The 22269-nt window shown below is 42.3% G+C and overlaps 1 protein-coding gene across 5 annotated transcripts; it reads left to right on the plus strand.

Moving 5' to 3' along the window:
* Positions 1-158: 158 nt before the first annotated feature.
* Positions 159-22123, plus strand: cep164 (centrosomal protein 164). Of its 5 annotated transcripts, none has more exons than XM_087172409.1 (28): positions 159-432; positions 7395-7478; positions 7907-8018; positions 8773-9004; positions 9527-9691; positions 9795-9911; positions 10008-10088; positions 10389-10493; positions 11971-13158; positions 13749-13802; positions 13914-14062; positions 14314-14937; positions 15109-15240; positions 15411-15606; positions 16492-16569; positions 16755-16877; positions 17120-17263; positions 17600-17683; positions 17769-17837; positions 18004-18242; positions 18467-18646; positions 18843-19023; positions 19140-19247; positions 19550-19652; positions 19877-20269; positions 20378-20450; positions 20705-20824; positions 21181-22123. In XM_087172409.1, the coding sequence occupies exons 1-28, from the start codon at positions 414-416 to the stop codon at positions 21275-21277; spliced, it is 5250 nt and encodes a 1749-aa protein (XP_087028535.1). In that variant the 5' UTR covers positions 159-413; the 3' UTR covers positions 21278-22123. The 5 variants fall into 5 exon arrangements, with proteins under 5 accessions (XP_087028535.1, XP_087028537.1, XP_087028538.1 ...); XM_087172411.1 differs by having other exon boundaries at positions 18506-18646; XM_087172412.1 differs by having other exon boundaries at positions 11971-12096.
* The last annotated feature ends 146 nt before the right edge of the window (positions 22124-22269 follow it).

The following is a 22269-nucleotide window of genomic DNA, read 5'->3' on the forward strand; positions in this document are numbered from 1 at the left end:
GGGGGTGGGGGTGGTGGAGGTGTGAGGGCTGTGTGTCTCCGTGGAGGTGGACCTCACCCCCCAGCCATCTCCCTCAGCAGGGGAACTGGGTTGAGAGTTCAATGGTCACCTGCTGGGAGGAGATCACTCAGCACACACACCGACACACACAGTAACAGATTCACTACGGATTATCAGTATCATACGTATCATACATGTGCTGAACTTTTACAGATGTACAAACATTTCTTAGAAAGAGGCTCTAAATTCTAGCTATTAGAAATTTTCTGCTTGATAAAGGCCTTTTTAAACTGTCCTGTGGCTGAGCCTGTTGTGTGGAGGACATGAAAGGAAGAAATTAACAAAAACCAAGTCGATGTGAGACAGGAGAGCTGGATTGGGGGAAGGGGATTGGTGGAAAGAATGGGAATAAAATGGAAGACAAGAAATCAGGTATGACAAATATATGTGAAAAGTGCAACAGGAAAAGTTATTGGAATGTTTCCACATAGCTGAAGTGCAGGTGGCTCACAGGGATCTGTACTAGGTCCTGTTTTATTTTCTACATATTTTGCAGTATAAACTTCAAACAACAGTTTAGATTGACCCCCCGGGGCGGTTTTCTTGCACAACATTTGTTACAGAAGAGTGTGTAGGAAGGACAGGAAAGCCACATTATTTACAGTCCTAGAGCTTCCAAATGGCTGCCAAGAAAAGCAAACAAGAGCAAACAAAAAACAGTGACTTGATGCAATCGGCTCGCTGAAATGTGATCGCGTTTGATATCCACTCAAAAAATTGTGGGTAACAAATAAGCAGACATGTTCACGCGCTAGAAACAACACACAACATAATGTAATAATCTAAATACAGAGTATCAAGACAGACTTATCTCACTTTACGGTTGACAAAATTTGTGGCTCGTGTGTGTGCGATGATTAATGGGTCAAAGTGTGGTGTGTGCCAAGCTGTTGTTTGTTGTCCTATCACCAGTGGACTTTGTCTCCATGGCTTCATGTAGTTTGAGGAATAAGGAATAGGAATCATTATAGTATAGAGAGTTGTCTCCAATTATACAGATATATGTGCATATCATACTATCAAACTATAATGTCTTCTGACAAACAAGTAGCTACTACCCTCATAGAATTATTGCCTATGAAAAGGTTTATAATTGTTCTTTTGAGACTTTCTGTAAGTAAAATAAAAAACAAAAAAACAAAAAAACAGATGCAAAGTGAAAGTATGTGATAATAAAATAAATAAAATGTTATGATATAAAATATACATTTAAAGCATGCTCTGGTTCAGTGACTAAAAGTTTTACCAAAAAATAGAGAAGGATATATTGTATATACATTCAGTCATACTTGATTTATTAATCCTTGTGTATTAATGTGCTATAGAAATAATTGTGCACAAGCATCTGTGCTGACAGGTGAACCAAGATAGACGGAAAATATTACCTTCTACGTATCATACACCGGGTATCTGCAGAGTGAAAGCTAGTCTAATAGTGCAGGGTTATTAGGTGCAAGGTTAATCATTGTCATAAGTGGTCAGTGGCACTAAACTGCAACCAAGAGACTGGTCTGTGCTTCTGTAGCCTGGGCCTATATAATCAATACACCTTTCTCTGAATGCCATTACACTAAAATTCTTGTACTGCCAGTACTTGCTCTGTGGGATTGCAACATGTCCAGTGCCTTATCTTGTCACATGTGACAAGATACTAGAGTGAGAATTCAAATCATATACACTAACATAGAGTAGGTTGTATACAATATTCAAGTCAATAGAATGCATAATAAAGATTTTTATCTAGGTTTCATATCAGAAGAAAGTTTACTGCTGTGAATAAATGAACACAAATGTGTTAAATATCCTATCTCTCTTCTGTACAATGTATAGAAAATCTAAGAGAACGGCCCTGCCATACATATTACATTTTCACCCTTACCATGTTCAGTTTAGCCGAGACTGTGTGAAAGGAGTTTTCTCATTTTTGAGAACATAGATGGTGAACTAAAAACAGTTTCTCATCATTTTTTTCACCGTTGTTTGTAACTTGACCAGTTAACTAATTTTAACTACAGAACAAAAAGTACATGGAAATTGTTCAAGGAAAGCATTCAGCATTGTTAGATATCAGCAATTCTCCAGTAACGTTTATGGCTTGAAAAATACAATTTTATCAGAGTCTACAAAATACACAGAAGTCAAATAATCATCAGCATTACAGCTGTTTCCTACTATAGTGCAGTATACTAGAAGTGTGCTACTGTACTTTAATCTATCAGAAACTAAACCTGTAATCGCATAAGGTCTCCATTAATGTATGTGCCCGTTATGATATTATTAGCTGCAAAGCTGCTCTGTGGGACTTCATTACATTGTGGATGGACTTTTATTTTACAAAACAAGATTCCAGTTTCATTTTTTTTGATAGTTCAATGTTCGTCTGCAGCAATTCCTCTATCCACATTTAAAAGCCAAATCTCATTTTACCATGCATTGTTTTTCTCTACCTTCCATTACCATTGTTATTTATTATCTGACACTGTGGTGTCTGTCTTCTCTCTCGCCCCCTGACTACAAACTCATTCACTCTGCATTTTTATGAGCTGAGCCTGATGACTCTGTGAAGACAGAGGGGTGAGAGAACAGTCACCTATCCAAGCTTCATCAACACCTGCAAGGTTCACGACGTTGTTATTAACTCTACCCATTTGTCTGACACCAATTAGCAAAATACAGCAGCCAACTGAAAGCTGACATCTGATAAGTCAATGCAGGAGAATGGCCCTGCATTAAATGTTACAGTACCACACTGTGGTACTGTAACATTTTATTTACTTTAAAACAGCATCATACTACTGCTGAATTAGTTGATTAATCAATTGTCCAACTGATAAAAACAAATATTGAACAAAACAAGCAACTTGAAGATGCTATTTTGGACATTTTTTCTATTTTCACATCTTGCAGACTAAACAAATAATTAAAAAAATGATCAATAATGAAAATTGCAGGCCTCCACTATACACACCAAGCACATTAAGAGGCAGAACAAATCACAGCACATGCCCTCTCTCAATGGCTTCATCTTGTACTGTCACTGTACAGTAGTCTTTAGGGCTTTTGCCCTGGTCCGTGAGATAAGACGGTTCCACATATCAGCTGCTCAGAGAGAAGAGCAACTCTTATCTGGAACAGCAACCTTTGAGACCGTTTGCGTTGCACCACGTCGATTCAGAATCAACACAGAGCTTTCTGTCTAGATTACTGCTGTCATAATTGTTATCAATAGGACCTCAGAACTGCTGGCTGGCAAGACGATTAATTGCTGAGGTTGCATGTTTCAGAAAACTGAGCCCTGCATTCTTGTGACGGGCAAGAACAGAAAATTAATGACAAACTTTATCACTGGGAACGTACAAATAACAGACATTTTCAAGCAATTTCAATGGAACAAATTCCCGGTTGATAACTATTTTGGGCTAAATCACGATGTCATCTTATTGGCAGCACCACCACTGGGTTTGCTGTTCACTGGTTTTTCCTACTGTTGTATAAAATCAGCTTATTTTCATGTGATTGGATTTATTGAGGGAAGGAACTTTGTTGACGATCAACAACCAGTTTTACAGTGACCACCAAACAGCCAGACAGATGTGGGGTAATTGCCTCGAGCTGATAAATATTTAATCAGCAAATCCACCATTTGATCAGGCCCTGACTGAGGTTCAAAGGTCATGACATTGTTCCAGCTGCTTCCATGATGGAGCACTGTTCTCAAATCAGCAGGGGAGGTTATCTCAGCTGTAAGCAACAGTGCCGAGCTCTGTCTCGTTTTCTCCAACACACACACCACTTCAGATTGCTATACCCAAGTCTACTTAACTGCAGTGATGTGGTTTTGCAATGTCACATCTGTTGAGGTCGCTTCTGCTTTAATACAGATATTTGGACCAAAGCCCTGGTCGCAGAGTGTCACTGTAGGTTGCGTCGCCCTGCGGGTTGTACAGCTTGACAGCAAAGCAAGAAAATCCACCCTGAACTCAGATAACCTAAATCACTTGAGGAGCAAAACGAGGCTGACATGCAGTCACCAAGAATTATTGTTTAATCATAAAATAATTTACGAAATCTCACATATGCTGACAAACGCTCACGTAATCAGGGAATAATTAGGACACAACAACAGGGCAACCTACATGCCAACAAGCACTGAGGTGTTATTGTGACCAGTGATAGGGAAGATTATCTTCACTGTTTATGAGGCTCTGTAGCCGTTTGCTGCTCTTAAGGCTGTTCCAAAGATAATGCAGTTTATTGAAGGGCACAGTTAAATGTTCGGACCTGCCAACATAAAAAGAACATGTTCCCTGGTGAAGTGCTTAACATCTGACAGCTGTTGCAACATTTAATGCTACAACAAATTGTTTAAATTATCAAAAACGACTTTTATTAAAAAGTGTGAACACACACTATACTGTGATACTTTACTACAGGTCACAGTACATACTTCACATGTCCCCTCAAGAAGGACACTGTCAGAAAAGGCAATTTTATTTTAAAGGCCATTTTATGGTATTGAAACTTTACTTGTTTCCATTGTGACAGATTATACTGTATACTTTTAGTTCAGAGTAAAATGTGCATTTCACTTCTCTACATGTATCTGATTGCTGTATAGACTGGGCTACAAGCATGATATTTTTAAAACTGTGCCATCTTGTTTTTTGATGCTCAAGTGCATCTCACTGTTAAAAGAAACATGATTGCATTAGTTATTAATTATTGTGACTTTTTCGTGAAATATTTTGATGCTTTTTCCACCACTGGTTTTAAATAATGACTAAGGTATTGAACCCATCAGTCTCTGGTGAAAGAATCTGCACACATTTGATTGGTTGCATCTATTTTATCATTTTAAAATGGAAATGAATCGGTCATGATACTGTGCTTCAAATATAAGACACCAGATATGTACAAACCACCTTCATCATAAATAAAAAAAAGGCTGAGTTGAGTTAAAAAACTAACATTGGGCCTGTCCATTATTTAGTTTTGTGCGTAGGTGTTGAGTTGATAATCTGAGTTTCAAGGCCTGTTTGTAATTCTAAAGCTACCATTGCCTAAGATGTAGAGGTCATTCACCCTGATACTAGAACCAAACCACCCACACTATAAAACAAACACAGGATGGGAAGAAGTGTCATTCTTACCTGAACACATACATGTCCAAAAATTCTGGTAGTCTTTCAGTACCTATTATTTAGTCCTACATAAATATTAGATAATACATGCGCTATCTGATTTGATTTAGCTAATAAATGTAGCAATTTTTTTGATTTGCATGTAATGATTTTATTATTGCTACATCTATTTTACATTATTGTTCATTTTATGTCTTTTCCATGTGAAGCACTACTTCATTATCATTATTGTTGTTGTTCTTGTATTGGAAACTTGGTGCATTATTGGCACTACATTAAACCAGAGATGTAATTATTTCCTCAATTCAGTGCATCACCTCAGCAGCTGCTATGGACCAGAGACTACTTGTTAAGTGAACTACTTATGTTGCATTCATCCTCCCCTTATCTGCCCTCTTGTGGTTGAGAAGCCAAACTAATTTAGTGCAATTTCTTTGAAGCTATAATCTTACACTGTGTGAATAATAAACTGGATAAAAATTGAAATTATTGATCAAGCTTGTAGACAGGAAACTTGTTCTAATTTACTTTGCTGTAGACAACAGTCAACAATGGGTTGCACAAGAGAGGCATCAACAATCTGATATCACACTTTGGCTCTGGGACAGAACAAATGCATCATTTAGCATCACAGTGTTAATGCAACCCCTCACTGTGAGCTGTGAGTGAGAGGCTTTGGGGGGCAGAAGGTGCTGTTTGACACACCACAGGGATCCTTACATTCAACTTCCCTTACAATAAAACATGCATGTAATTTTACCTTTGATGCTTGATTTAGTGGATTTTAGGGTGTCATAAAATGCTTACTGTCTTTGAATTAAGAGAACTCTCTCGTCTCCAGTTAGATTAGCAACATCTCTGGAGGTCAGCATAGCAGCTGCGGAAAATCAAAGCTCTGGTTACTATGATGTGATGATGATAAGAAAATGGCTGTGGTTTCTACACAGAGTAAATGCTTCCTCTTTAATGCAATGTTCCCACTGAAGAAGACATTACAACAGGACCAGCTGCTGCCTACACAACTCTGAGCTAAAGAAAGACGTGGTGGAAAGGAGACTAAGACCTTCCCTGTGCTCCTTTTATGAGGAGATGGCAGAAATAACTATGACACATAAACATATCTGTCTTCACACATAGAATTATTTGCTAAATGTAAACCTGGATCTGTGAAGGGTATTCTAGAGCCTCCATTGAAAATGAATTTCCTACAAAATACACCTACACTTGGAAAGTGGTATTTTAGGCATTGTATTGTAGTTTAAGTATAGATGGAGAATGTACTGTGAGTGGTGTTTTCAAGTGCAGTACAAAATATTAAGCGCGTACACTCACCAAGGACCCAATCAAGTGAAAGACAAATAAATATTATAAATCTCACATGAGTAAGATGTGCCAAATGTGAGTAAGATGTGCCTTTCCATTTTAAATGCACTGATATTGTTAAATTAATTTATTTTTAATGTATTTAACGCAACATATTTAACAATATGTTGACGAATAAGGAGATTACGAGGATTCATGAACGCCGCATACGGCTCAGCCAGTCAGAGCCACAGTTCCATCGTCAACAGGAAACGGGGGAAGCGTCCTTGGAGATGTTGTTAGTGGTATAACTTTTGCATCTTTCTCCACTCTGCGTACACGGTGTCTGTGTCAAACAACTGACAACCCATCGATAACACCACAAAGGCTCATGAGAAAACGATTAAAAGTTTGGAAGGTAACTCCCTTATCACAATTAAACTATTTCTCCTACTAGGTTGAGCTAACGTTAAGTAGCTAGATGGCGCCCAGCTAATGTTGAAGTTAGCTGAGATGCTAGCTTCGTTAGCTCATCCCTTTCTTTGCTGCCCACGCATTAAAATCATTTCATGTCGATATTTTTTGTCTATCGAGATGTTAATTTGTCTTTACTGCTGCACAGTTTCTCACGTTTAATAATGTGCTTTATAATAAGCCCTCGCTGCTTTGTCTAGCCAGACGCGAGAAGTTAATTTGTTAATCTCATTAGCTGAGCATAATGGCAAACAGAAATCCTCAGTTTTCCCTCAGAAAGCAGGGCGTATTTTGCAAAGTACAGTGAGGAGCTGAGGCTACGTTGTGTAGTTGTCTGCCATCGTTATAATATTTACAGCATATCTCCCTTTCTTTTGCCAGTCATCCCCTTGTGTATTTCCCCCTGTGTCTCTGCAGTAACCATGACTGCAGCTGCTCTCATTGGAGACCAGCTGATCCTTGAAGAGGACTACGATGAGAACTATATACCCTCTGAACAAGGTACACAGGGGTCAGGGTAATAGACCTGGGTACGGTAGCAGGGAGGAGCAGGATTATCCCGTAATATATGTATAAACTGTCTAGACACAGCTGAAATGTTATAACATCCCTTTGGTTGTAGGAGTGAAACCCTTAGCTTGGTTGGTTGCACTGATCCATTAATGTATTGAATAATATTGGATACAGTGGGATAACAGTGGATCCCTCCTGATTGTAGCAATATGGGAAGCTTGCAGCATTATTGTGCTTAATTTACACTGCTTATGTATTCATATAAGACTGTTGTATAATGGGGTATTTTTGGGTTCCTCACTCTGCCTAGGTGAGCTGTTCACAAATCTACAGCACTGTATGCTACATTACACTGTAATGTACCTCTATGACATTGAGATCATCTCATATCATTTTATTTCTCTCTTTATCATCAGAGATCAAAGAGTACGCAAGAGAAATTGGCATTGATCCCGACAGTGAGCAGGAGCTCCTGTGGCTGGCCAGGGAGGGCATCGTTGCCCCTTTGCCTGCTGAGTGGAAGCCTTGGTAAGTAAAGGCAGAGAGGCTGGGTAATGAACTCAGGGCAGCACACCCATCCACAGAAAACAAACCTGAACTGTGATCACTACGACCTGGGGTAGGGATCTGGGCAATTGTGTTGTGTCCACATGGGTTTAGAGGGCTTGGTGTTGTTGTAAACGGTCAGGGTGATGCTGAAGGAGGCCTGTAAGACAGAAGATGTCAGAATTTCATGTATGTTGCTTTGAGTGTGTTTGAAGGAAATTTAGTGCAGCAGTGTTTGTGTCCTTGCCCCTAATCAAGGGTGAAGGTCTGTTCTTGACGCCTGAAGTTGGAGGCGTGTAGCAACCTTCCATCAACAAAATCTCCAGGGAGATGTCAGCTGCAGTGAAACTGTCTAAATACTGTCTCTTACATCACAATATAGGTTTTGTGTATTTCAGCTTTAATCTATTGCTTTCAATGTGTTTGCACCAATAATAAAATGGATTTTATTGTGAGAAAAACTAATAATTATTAATTAAACAAAAAACATTATACAGTCATTATTATGAAAACTAATTAAACAGCTGTAATCTGTTATGGTGTAATACATCTTAGATATGGTTATATAGCATTAAATAGTTCATTTGGTTCAGTGTTAAGTTTCAGGTGACAACACAACCTCTGGTGACATCTTTCCGTTCACATACCCATCCTCCCGTCATCTCACCTTCCCTTTCCTGGGCCTTTTTGGAGGTGCTGAAGTGACCCCCCTCCTCTCCCCCCTCCTCCCCCGCAGCCAGGACGTGACAGGGGACATCTACTATTTCAACTTCTCCACGGGCCAGTCCACCTGGGATCACCCCTGTGACGAGCACTACCGCCGCCTGGTGGCTCAGGAGCGTGAGCGTGCCCAGCTCACAGCCGCCGCAGGAGGCACAGGGGCGAAGAAAGACAAGGACAAGAAGAAGAAGAAAGAAAAGAAGGAAAAGAAAGAGAAAAAGAAAAAGGAGCCACTCAAGACTCCTGGAGTGAGTGGTTGTTTTACTTTTCCACAGTTTTAATATATTTTCTGTTTTTCATGTTACTACCTATACCTATGACTGTTGCAGCATCAGAATATAGAAGACAAAGCACAAAAGTGAAATTCATTCTTTAACAAGTATAATAAATGATTGTTGCTAGGAGATGTCAAAATCCTTTGACACATCTGGTTGGCAATTTGTATGTATGGAAAAAGGTAGCCTCAAAGTAAAATGATGACAAACACAGCAATGATAACAGTTGACATTCTCTTTTTGACTTGATTGGTTTTGTAAATGTTTCCCTGGGAATGCTAAATCTTACACTGTGCGACTGTAAACTAATACACAAGTAAACATAACATACTAAGACTTGCTGTCAACAAATTATCAATATTAATTGACTTGATCTGAAGATCCCTGATCAACTATCATGGGGATTCTAACTGTAATGAATTATTTAAGTCTTGCTGATGTTTGAAAATTCTTGGTTCTAGATGCTTACTTTTTTGACTGTCTCTTTCTCTGTAGGCACTGACTTCAGCCTTGGGGCTGTTACCGTCCCCGCTGGGCAGCTTGGCTCCTCTGAGAGGTCTTGATGCCCCTGGCCCGGGTCCACTCTCTGGGCCTGTCCCTGCTCTCCGAGGGTCCCTCAGCAGCTCTGGGGGGCTGGAGCCCCTCAAGACTTCCCTAGGGGTAAGATCCTAGTGCTAAATGAAGGACCATTTGATGCGCCTTTGAGTGTATACCCTCCCTAACCCTTACAGTATATACTATACTCGCATTTTGCCTCTGTCAGGGTCTTCGAAGCAGCGGGGCATCTAGTGTTTTAGGCAGCAGGCAGGAGGAGAGAGTGTCCCTTACTCTGCCTGGTTTTGATGATGACAATGATGAAGACAAAATCTCAGAAACTGAGGTACAGTGCAACCTGAAGACAAGATAATGAAAATTACTGGTTTAGCTCCTTACAGATTCTAAACCTTTATCAAACTGGACCTTGTCTTTTTTTCAGCCGAGTCCTCGTGGTTCAGACAGGCTATTGAAGAACCTCCACCTGGACCTGGATGCTCTTGGAGGAGGCCTACAGTATGAGGTAGAAAGAACAATTTGCTCCCTATAGCACTGATCCTTTACTCTATTGTGAAAGGAATCTTATACAGAGAAACAGCTGCTGCAAAATAACATTTTGAACAAGGCTTGTACTGAAATATTTAAGGCTAGTAATTCCCTTGTATAAAAATAACGATATTGGCCATTCAACACCTTCTGCCTTTGATAAGACTGATATTGATTCAGTTTGTTTGATCACATATTTATTCCAGAAGTGTACACTGCTTTTAGGTATGTTTCTTACTTAATGGTTTATCAGCTCCAGTGTATGTGTGCGCTCTAGGACAGTGAAGACAGTGGTCGAGCTCCACCAGAGGAGAGGACAGAGCCGGAGCTGCAGGACTTGGCCCTGTCTGGAGAACACAGCCCTGAACCACCGTCCCAACAGGTAAAAACACACACACACATCCTTTTGTGCTGTAGCTCGCTGCTTTGTTTTGTTGTAACTTGCTCACACTAGTTTCTATTTAAACATTCAAAATATAATCTCTCTGCCATGTCTGTGTTCTGTATGTAACACTTGTTTTTCATCCTGTGAATGGCTGCTTTGTTTTAGTTACTGTGGTTACTTGACTTGAATAGCACATGATTTTACAGGATTTTAAAAGAACTACACTGGCATCCAAGGTATATTCATAATTTTGGATGTTAATACTGTGTTTCTATCTTTAAACCAGAAATTTTTGTTGAGGACCAGAATATATTCTGAAGAGAAGGGGTTTTCTTTCCTTTCCTTCCTTTCCTCTGGTAGATCTGCAGTCTTTGAGTAGAATTCACACACACACACACACACACACACACACACACACACACACACACAGTGTAGTATTTTCAGTATTTGTTTTACTTATACTTTATTTAATGACAAGAACAATAATGTTTGGTATACTGTCGATGCTGATATATAGTAAGTTTACATATGTTTTTAAGTTGGAGGGAATCTAATTTGTTGTTTTTGTGTGTCATTGCCATTGTGGGCTTTTCTTGTTGTCTCATATAACTGTGATTTCTAAACCATCTGTTATTCCTTCTCTTTCTCTTGTGTGACCTCTTTGACCTTTGACACCTCTCACCTTTGCACCATGACCTGGGATGTGCTCATGTAGCTGCTGTGCTGCTGGGACCTGTCCTATGGGCATGGTTGTTACTGTGTCTTCCTGTTTGTCCTGCTGTCTTCCTACTGTCACTGTTACTGCTTTGCTGTCTGAAACTGAATACCAGGAGCATGTTGTCATCTCCATCAAAATGACAAATACTAGAATTTCTCTCTATGCCTTTATCACCACTGGGGTAGACCAGAACAGCTCCCCACTATGGTCATCAGTTCTTAATCATTTAGTCTCTTACCTCTACCCAAAGTCAGTAATACGTTTACCCTTTGCTCTAAAATTACACAATGTCCCAGTTATTTAGCAGAGCTAATGCATGTAGATTCACTTTTTTCTTCTCTACGTACATTATGGCATTTTTGGAGGGAAAACACTGAAGCAAGGAAATCACATTTATCAAACAAAGCTGCCACTGTGTGTGTGCCTGTGTTTGTGTGTGAGAGATTCCCAGAACAAGAAAATTAGTATATTTGTCTTTGCATACATACATGTTTTTTTTAATCGTTTGTCGTCCTAATTTGTTTATTATGTGCGGGTTGTCTAACATGACTAATTTTGTCCCCATACAATGCACGTGCTGTCTGGTTTGCATGCAGTTGTGTCAACATTATAACCCCCCCACAGACCGTCTTTCAGGGCGGGTAGGGGGACACAATCTTTTTGTCTGCCTCCTTTCCTCACCTTCCCTCCTCCATCCTTTCTCTCCCTTGTGTCTCTGCACGCCTTCCATTGGTCTTCCTATTCCCCTCCACGAAGGACTCTTTGAGGGGCCGCCACCTCCACATGTCCCCACTTACGGGCAGCAAAGACCATGTCAGTGAAGAGGGGGCCAGTCCTGTCAGCCCAGAGCCTGAACACTCTGCTGAACACTCAGCACAGGAGGTAGCAGAGGACTTGAATGAAGTGGAGGAGGAGGAGGAGGAGGAGGAGGGGGAGGAGGAGGAGGGAGGAGGAGAGTTGGAAGATGGAGATGTTCAAGGGGAGAAGGGAGAGGATGAGGGAGGGGGGGGAGTGGAGGAAGGAAATGAGGATGATGAAGAAGAAGCCGATGGAAAATGCAAAGAGGAGAAAGATGAGATGGAAGAAGAGCAGGGAGAAAGTAAAGCGGCTGTAGAAAGCAAGAAAGAGGAGGAGGAGATAGTAAGCGACGAGATAGAGGAGGAATGCTGTGAAGATGAAGAGAAAGATGAAGGGGATGGTGGAGTGACAGAAAACATGAAACACACTGAGAAGCAGGAGAGTAATGAAGGAGAGGAGGATGACAGCAATGAGAAGGTAGAAAGGTGCATTGAAAGCCAGGGTGATGAAACAGAAGACAAAGAGGAGAATGTGGAGAGTGATGAAGCTGTGGAGAGTTTAAAGGAGGAGAAAATTGAGATGCAGGGAGACATGCAAGAAGTAGAAGAAGAAGAGGAATTTGAGGAAGATAGCGATGAAGTTGTGGAGAATTGCTTTAAAGGTGATAAAGATGAAGGGAGTGAGGAAGACAAAAATGACAGAGATGAGGTCGAGAGGAGCATGAATGATGAAGAAGCGCAGAATGAAAGTAAGGAGGTGGATGAAAGTAAGGAAGAAGAGGCAGAGGCGAACAGTGAAGGAGAGCTAGAGAAGGAAAAAGAGGGGGAGGATGGTGAGAGTGAGGAGAGACGCTCCCTGAGCCAGAGGAATCTGACGGAGAGTGATGAAGAGATCTTGGAGAGATGTGTGATGAGCGAAGGAGGGGAAACCGAGAGGGAAGGGAAGGATGTGGAGGATGAATCAGTTGCCCAAAAATCCCCCACAGCATCGGAGAGTGAGGAGGAAGTCGTGGAGGTTTTTAAAATGGAAACGGCTCAAGTCCAACCAGCCAAGCTTGACCAGGAGGTTAAAACATTTGCCCGAAAGAGAAAAACTCTCGCTGACGAGACGAAGAGTGTGACAAAAAAATACCTCCTTCCTGCAGAGGTAGGGTTCGGTGTTGCCTCTGTGCGTGCTCACCCCCTCCCATCCCTACCCAAACCCACCCTGCTCCTGCTTGACCTCTTCAAGCATGCACGGATACATGCAGATCCCCAAATCCAACTCCACTGCCTTAGGGGCTGTGTCATCCTCTGTGATTCCCTGCCTGGATCTCATCGCCCACACCCTGGAATATAAATTGGTAAAAGGGTCTAAATCTATTCAAGCCCCTGAGGACTGGATTGGACAGTTCTCAATCTGATCCCCCTTCCCATTAGCAGTTCTTTTACACTGGCGGTTGGTTTGGAGCAATTTGACCAGAAACAGGATATCATCTCCTGCCATCGCCTCCTGCATTTTTAGAGTCTGCTTGCTTGAATGTCTGATTGTGCAGTCTGCCTGCCAGCTCACCTGCCTTTGTTGTGTTTGCACGTACACTCTGCTTTTGCCTCGTGCTGCGTGTGTTTCTGTGTCTCTTTGAAAAGACAGTGTGCTTTGATGTTCTGTGTTGCTTGTGCAACTTTTTTGCTTTGTGTTCATTCAGATCTGTTACCTTGTCATTGAGTGTGTGTGTGTGTGTGTGTGTATTACTGCAGGAGTCTGACACCAGTAAAAACATTGAGGAGGCTTCATCCTCCATAGATGTCAAGGTAGTCATATCATGCAGTGTGTAACCCATCCATCACAACCATTCATTCATTCATTAATTTAACTGCTATTGTCGACCGGTCTCTTAATGGTTCTGGTTCTGTATCCTAAAGCTGTCGGAGAAGGTTCTGGACATCAACGAGCTGTCTGGCACTGTCAGCCCACTGGAGAAAGATGACAGACAGGAAACAAAAGAAGAAGAGGAAGAGGAGAATGAGGAGGAGGCAAAAACAAAGGCAAAGGCTGCAGAGCCTACCAAGAGGTTTCTTGTTTTAATATTATTCCTACTGTGCTTAGACTAGGCTGCATTATACTTATGAGAATTATCTTTCGAAGAAGTGTGTCCCTGTGTTTTCAAAATAAAAGTGTGTCCAATATTAGAATAATTTATTTACCTTGGACCTACTTAACAGTGGTTTTCAAACTTTTTCACATCAAGGACCCCTGAACTGACAAATTAGACCACAGACCCCCATCTGATAAGACCCCCCCCCCCCTTCTCTCTCTCCTCAGGCATATGCTGGCTGAAGACAAAGGCAACTGTCTAGACCATAAAGTTGACCGACTCGTCCTGCACCAGTCCAGTCCTTCACCCACCCTCTCCAGCCCCTCCCACTCAGAGCGAGATGTTGAGCTTCAACCAAAAGCCGGAGGTTTTGGTATTTCTTTGGGGCTCCAGAGGCCTGAAACCGCCAGAGGTCGGCTGGTCCGCACTTCCAAAACCAGAGTCGAAGATGCTGAACCCTCCTTAAAAAACCAAGACAACTCACTGGACGAAGAGCCAAGCTGGAGGGTCCGAAAAGACAGAGAGAAGAAAGAGAGGGAGGAAGAAGAGGAGAGGAAGAGGACAGAGAGAGAGGAGAGGAGTCTGAGAGAAAGGAAGGAGGAGGAGAAGGAGAGGGAGAGGAGACAGGCCGAACGGGAGGTGGAGGAGAAGGAGAGGGAGAGGAGACAGGCCGAACGGGAGGTGGAGGAGAAGGAGAGGGAGAGGAGACAGGCCGATCGGGAGGTGGAGGAAAAGAGGAAGCGTTTGATGAGGGAGAAAGAGAAGAGAATAAGTCTCCTCCAGAAGGAGCTGAGGCAAGAAGAGGAGGAGGAGGAGAAGAAACTGAAGGAGGAGAGCGAGGAAAGACTGAGGTAAGCATGGAGAGTATAATACTCTAGTCCTCAACAAACCTTTGCTGCTTTATTACATCACACTCACCTATCAAGTCATAAATATACACATTAAAGTGATTCCTTTAATTATGTTTCACCTAAACACACCTACATTTTACTAAAATGTGTGCATGTAATGCGTCTCCCCAGGGCTCTGCAGCAGCATCTCCTGTCTAAGAGGAGAGAGGAGGAGGCCAGGCTCACTGAGGAGTCTGACAGGACACTGGAGGAACTCAGAGAGTCTGTCCAGAGGGAGAGGGAGAAGCAGCAGCACAAGCTGAGGTCAGACATGTACATTTACACATAAAACAAAGGTGCACTAGAGCAGTGGGGCTAAACTCCTGCTTTATAGAAAATCCTTTAAATATGCTGATCATAAATGAGTTGCAGTTAATCACCTGTAGTGTAATCCCCAAATTACCATTGTATGTATGTGTGTGTCCTGTGCTCAGGGAGGAGAGTGAGGCCATGCTGAAAGAGTTACATATCACTCTAGAGGAAGAACGAGCAGCGGAGTGCGACAAGCTGGAGGCCCAGAGGAGGAAGGAGACTGAACGTCTGCAGGCAGAGCTGGAAGAGGAGCTGCAGGCAGAGAGGAGGAGACTCCAGAGAGAGAGGGAAGAGAAGCTGAACTCTATGAAACACGAGGTCAGTGAGGATGATGCTGGTCTGTCTGGGGCCCAGCTCCTCATTTTTTTTATTTTATTCTCTTTTTGTCGTTAAAATTTCAGTGTTTAAATGTTGTTTTTGCATCTGACATGAGAATGCTCTTCTGCTTGACTAATGAGGGATGTTTCATTCCAATCAAACTGAAGCAAAAGCTAAACACAAACATTAGGAACAGCAAATAGCTTGATAAACATCTGTTAGTCCAGTTGCCTCTTTAGAGGAAATCAATACAACTGAAGTTTAATAAATTGCAAAATTCAAATACTGTCACTGAGTGAAAAACACACGATTCATTGAGCTTCCTGATGTAGGCTAGATCTAACAGGTTGGCGTATTAACCTGGATCCCTGTTTCCAGGGATTGTGAGTCAGTGATTTGACATAGAAGTTCCTCTTGAAAAGAGTTGAAATGAAAAGCTCACAAAAAGTTTGTGCTACAAAACATTAGGTTATATTTTTAATTTTGTCCATGCTATTTCTATTTTTATTTGTCGTATTATATAAAGGAATATGTTTCATCGAAAACCAAAAGCATCGTGTTGTGTTTTGGGTTTTATTTTCATTGAGAGAATTGTGTTTTTTATTTTCTAAGTGGAAGAGTACCAACACTTTTAGCCACATCTGTAGGTGAGTGTGATTGGTCAGCATCATGAAAGGGATTAACTGGATATAAACTCTTAGATTGTGTGAAGGTGTAATATTTATGTAAACACCAGACATAACTGGAAACGACACCTGAAGCAAATGTTTTCTTGTTTGTGGTATTTTGATGGTACGCTGTGGTACTGGACTTGAGGCACACAGTTTAATGATCCGTGTAAATGTGTGTCTGTCTCTGTGTTTGCACTGTTTTGTACGTATAAAGGTCAAAAGCATCGAGAGGAGGAGGGAGCTGATGGCGAGTCCACGACCTGAACAGCACCTGGCAGAGTACCACCGAGAGGTTAGATGACACACACACACACACACACCTGCACACACACACATTCTGGACAGGCAGGATTACATCATCACCATGTGGATTGCTTTCTGAATATATACTAAGGCTTGGAGTTGAAGTATATTTTCATACATTTTAGAGAATATAACTTTTTGTGCTGTAAGCTGAGCGTGTCTTCCACTGTGTAGCTGGCTGATGTGCTCCAGGAAGTACGGGAGGAAGTGCAGCGCGATCACGAGAGGAAGCTGGAGCAACTGAAGGAGGACCACCGGAGAGAGATGAACAATATCAGAGAAAAATACCTGGATGAGGTCAGAAGGTTTTTAGATTTTACGTTTAGCTGATGGTTTTTATAACACAGTTAAACTGAAAAAGGACAAGAACCCTGAGCATTGACGCAGCTTGGTTCTCTGTTCGTAGAAGAGCTAATGATAGTAACTACTAAACTAAAAACTGATATGTTCAGTTTTTGACTAACGCGTGTGTGTGTGTGTGTGTGTGTGTGTGTGTGTGTGTGTGTGTGTGTGTGTGTGTGTGTGTGTGTGTGTTCCAGGAAACCACTCAGAGGGAGCGCTTGCTGTCCACTCTGCAGGAGGACAGAGAGCGTCTCCAGGCCTCCCATGCTGTTCAACTGGAGAAACTCCGGCTACAACTCGACATGCAGATACAAAAGAAACATCTTACACACACGCGCAAGGTGAGACAGGACAGATGCACCGATTTACTAACGATAAGATAAGATAAGATAAGATGTAACTTTATTGATCCCCCGTAGAGGAAATTCTGATTAGTTGTACCTTTGGGACTCCTTTCCACTTATCACAGTTTGATACCAAGTGGAAAGTTTGTAGAGTGGTTTGTAGATCTAGATATATTTAAGTGGGTGGTTTACACTTGTACCAGATAATAGAACACACTTTCAGTCTAGCCAATGGAAGCCTTTTCTTCTTAACTCTTCATGTCCATCTGTGAAAATTTTGTAGCACAGACACACAAAAACACAAGAGTAAATCTGGCTTGTTTCTTCATAAAGGAGTCAGAACTGCAGGATCGGGCAGATCAGTTGGAGCTGAGGGCCAAAGAGCTGAAGAGCCAAGAGGCCATCCTGCAGACCAAGGTCCTGCTCCCCAACCAGTATGTACTATTGATCACCATTACTCTAACCTGAACCACGTGGACTAATGATTTCTGTGTCTTACCAGGTAGCAGATCTTAAGAGAAGGAGGAAGAAGCTTGGGGAGGAAGAGGGGGAGGTGGACAGACAAATAGCGGTGTGCAGTCCCACTTCTACTCTATGACAAGAGATCAAATTCACCCTCCCCTCCAATTGCAGTATCAACCCACTATTTCCCCTCCCGTGTGTGTGTGTGTGTGTGTGTGTGTGTGTGTGTGTGTGTGTGTGTGTGCGTGTGCGTGTGCGTGTGCGTGTGTGTTTAGACCTTACCCCGGCTGATCCAGGAGAGGGACCAGCTGCAGGAGGAGCTGGACAGAATGAGAGAGGAGAAACACCAAGCCCGAGAACTCATCCAGAGAGCCAGGGAAGAGGAGGAGAGGCTGAGAGAGGAGAGAGACAAAGCCAGAGAGGAGTGCAGGAGAGCGAAAGAGGACAAAGAGAGGCTGGAGAGCAAGGTGACGCTGCTGCAGGAGAGATGTGACCGTCTCAGCCGCAGAGTCAGGTACAGTTTACCTACACGGGACACTGACACACCCTAAAAAGAGAAGTTCTCTCCAAAACAAGTTCTGCTTCTCAGTCTTTCATATTTTGTAGGTTAACTGGTAGTAATTATTAGTATGTGACAGAGTATTGTGGAAAAAGTCGTTATCATACTTAAGAGTTTTGTTTACAGCACACTTATGTAACTGAGGAAACTGCGTACCTTTGTCCATTTTGCTCGTTCAGTGAGTTGGAACAAGGTGAAAGAGCAAGTGTCTCCCCCAGACAAGAACCTAAACATGACAAGAAGGAGGAGAAAACAGAGGTGACGGCGCCCTCCAGTGACAAGAGAGATTCATCACTACATGTAGAAGACCTGGACTCACCAGTCTCCCCTGTGCCTGACAGCCAGAGCAGCATGGACGAGTAAGGACAGACTTAGTTTTATTGTTTCACTAATGGTTTCCTGAAAATTGATAAGAAATTACTGATAGTAGGGAAGGCTAAGGTCTATCTGTCTAAGTATCTAATAAGTGGTCAGTGTTTTAAATGGGAATCTATGAGCGCAGGGCACAGTGTATATCTACCTTCAGTCGGCATGCCCACACCTCCATGTGTCCAGGTTCCGACACTACATCTCCTCACACGGCGCTTCCATCCAAAAAACCAAACTCTTCCTGGAAAGGGAGAGCAACCGGCTGATGGAGAGACAGGCAGCTCTGCAGGCAGCCCAGTCCACCTCCTCTCAGGATCCCAACCATGAAGGAGGGGTGACTGAGGAGATGATAAGAAACCTCATGCAGGTAGGGCGGAGTGTCACCCACCTCCTGAAGAATAATAACTGGTGTTACGGCTGGCGAGATGGGGTCGATTTAGAGTAAGCATCAAGTGGTGGTTATTTTTTTTCATTCACTGTCAGGAGGCCAGAAATGTGGCGGAGCTGCAGCAGACAGTTCAGAGGGGGAACTCTCTCCTGCGGAGGAAAGAGGAGCAGCTTCAGCAGCTGGAGAGCTCGATAGCTGAGGAGGTCAGGAGAAAACATCAGACTGGATGTGCAGTGTTTCAGAAAACTTACTTAAGTGATACTTCAGTTGAGCATTTTCATCAACACTCATCCCAAAACAGTAAACAAGAAAAGTTATAAACATGCTCAGGTTTAGTAGCTGTGTATGTGGCAACAGGAATATTTTTTGCTTCTTGTAATTTGTCATCATTTACAAAATGTAATGAAGTTTAACTTAGTTTACTGACGGTATGACCAGGATTTAGTTATACATACAGCAACATCTGATTTTAACTGCATTCTGTCTTGTTATTTTGTTCATTCAGCCTCTGTTAGACGATCTGTCTCGGCTGGGGGGAGAAAGGAAGGTGACCTTTGATGTCACTGAGTCGGACCTCAGCAGCACTGTGGATCCACCAGATGGGACAGGTAACACATACTGGTCATTGAGTGTAGAGCACAGTAGAATCAGCTGCTCTTTAAAGTAAAAATAAAATATATTGAGCTAACCATACATTTCTTTTAATTTATCTATACTATTTGTATATACTATATACAGATAATACCTAGACACATAGTGTAGGTAAACTATACCTGTTGTCTGTTATCTCATCTCTACACCTCTTCTCTTGTCCCCCTTGCTCTTTTATCAGGAGCTCATCCCACAGTCCCAGCCAAAGTCCAGGAGTTAGCAGAGTCCCTGCAGCAGATCTCGGGCCAGCTCAACACCGTCCTGAGTGCACTGGGTTCACTAGCTCAGAGGCAGAGTACTGCGCCTTACACAGCCTTCCCTATGTCTCTGTCTCAGCCTCACTCCACTCCAGCTCCCACCTCTGCCTCCACCTCTTTCCCAGTCATGCCCCAGATGCACAGCCTGGGCCCCAGCTCCTTAGCCCCACCTCCCCCAGTGAGGCTCTCAGAGCCATCTTGGAACTGGGTGCCTCAGGGTAACTCGGCAGCCACCCCTCTCTACAGCACCCCCATCAGCAGTGGGCTGAGGGCCTCTGAGGACCTCATCAATAGCCGATGGAGCCAGATCTTCCCTGGTATACTGACTTCTGGGTCATTCTGCCTATAAATGAGTGAAGCACCAATAAATGTTAAAAGGGGTTTTATCACCAGTGTTGGTCCTGAACTGTTGCTCTGTTCTCCAGGAGCAGGTATGGACCCAATCACCTCCAGCACCTTGAGGACCTCCTCAGCCTACCCATCATACACTCCTGTTAGGTAAGCTGTAATACAGCATAATTACATTGTACATACACACCCTCACTTTCTCAAATATACTTAAAACAGTCCAAAAACTCTGTGTGTTTGTGTGTCTGTGTCTGTGTCTGTGTCTGTGTCTGTGTCTGTATGTGTGTGTGCGTGTGTGTGTGTGTCTGTGTATGTGTGTGTGTGCATGTGTGCGTGTGTGTGCATGTGTCTGTGTGTCTGTGTGTGTGTGTGTGTGTGTGTGCGTGTGTCTGTGTGTGTTGTAGTGAACACAGTCGAGGCCTGCAGTCCATGCAGAAGTCAGTGGAGGCGGACGGCCAGAGACTGCAGGGGCTGATCGACGGCAACAAGAGGTGGCTGGAGATGCGCAAGAAAGACACCAGCATGTATCCTTTTGTCACACACACTAACACACAACACACAATAAATGTGTGGTATCCACATGAGCAGCACACAGAATTCAACCTCATATAAATAGATTAAAACTAAATTTATTTTATTATTTTAATTATCTTTCACAAACTAATTTTATTTTTTCAAAACTGCTACTAACACACTACTGTGTGTAAAATCACTGGAGCAATTGTGTGGCTAGCTTAATAGAAGTCCGGCTCTGTTATTTATTGATTTTCAATTATGATTTTGACTTGTCTAATAACCTTTTACATCTTCATATTATTTCTAAAACACACCATCACATGTCAGACAGTATTATGACTGTCATTGTCCTTAACTTTTCCAGACCTCTGTTCACTCGCTATCGGGCTCCATCCACTAAGAGCGGCCTTGTCCAGCTGGGACTGGACGATAACAACCAGATCAGAGTCTATCATTACTGAGGACATGACGCACAGTTCAGTCCTGCTGCACGGTGACTGTCACCGAGGACTTTGACTGACTTTAACGACTGTGACAAGTCAGAGCTGTGACGTTTACACGCAGGGCCTCAAGTGAGTGCCCTGTGCCCTCTGTGATTCATTCCTTAGGTTTTCAGGGAAAACCCGGCCTCCTCCACTGTGATTGGAGGAAGAACTGACTGCAGAGGATATGGTAGTTCAGGGGGCCACATGTCACAGAGGGCTGAGGACTTTTATCCTCCACATCAGATACCTTTTAAAGCACTTCCGTGTCATGTTTACAGATATAAGCTCCATGCCAGACTTGGGTCAAACACTATTTTAATGATTTAGTTTACATTGATGTCAGGTGGCCGTTTGTAGGAGAATCACAGAGAAGCATCTTCATTCTACTTGGAACACTCCTTTATTAATGAAACCTTCCCATACGTCATCTAATTTGTCTTCTCGTGAACTCCAGACTTAACACTTAAAAACATGCTTTACAGATGCACAGAGGTCAACTTCCATTACATGATGTTATATTTGTATTTATGCCACTGGTTTTGTAAAGGACTTGTGTGTGAACTTCTTCGATTCTTGTCATTTTAGCCTTTCAGAAACAGATTCAATCACTGTTTTTGTAAAGGTTAAGACAGTCCACTTTTATTTTGTATACTTTTCCATACTCTCTAAAACAGAGATGTATTACAGTACAGCAGTTGTCGTTAGCCGTGGCTAGTGTAAAATTTAACATATGCAGGCAGAAGAATGTCCTTTGTGCTTATAAATTTGTGTAAATACTGTATTTTTCTATGAAATATTTTAATAAATCTAATTTTATATATATATATATATTCATGAATTTCTTGGGTACTGATCCTCTTTTTTTGTGCGTAGTTGGTTGTTGGTGTAAGTTCATGTATCCTGATTATAATTTGTTAATATCTGGTTTACAGCTTGGTGTCATCGTCAGAAAAAGCAGAAAAGAGCAA

This window comes from Seriola lalandi, unplaced genomic scaffold (genome assembly GCF_002814215.2).
Source record: "Seriola lalandi dorsalis isolate HSWRI2012SDOR001 ecotype SW California unplaced genomic scaffold, Sedor1 jcf7180002052652, whole genome shotgun sequence".
NCBI lineage: Eukaryota > Metazoa > Chordata > Actinopteri > Carangiformes > Carangidae > Seriola > Seriola lalandi.

Excerpts from the sequence above, each read along its gene's own strand:
- cep164 (XM_087172409.1), top strand. Across the intron at positions 8,019-8,772 it reads CCTGCTGAGTGGAAGCCTTG|CCAGGACGTGACAGGGGACA; the intron begins GTAAGTAAAGGC and ends CCTCCCCCGCAG. Across the intron at positions 20,451-20,704 it reads CCATCATACACTCCTGTTAG|TGAACACAGTCGAGGCCTGC; the intron begins GTAAGCTGTAAT and ends TGTGTGTTGTAG.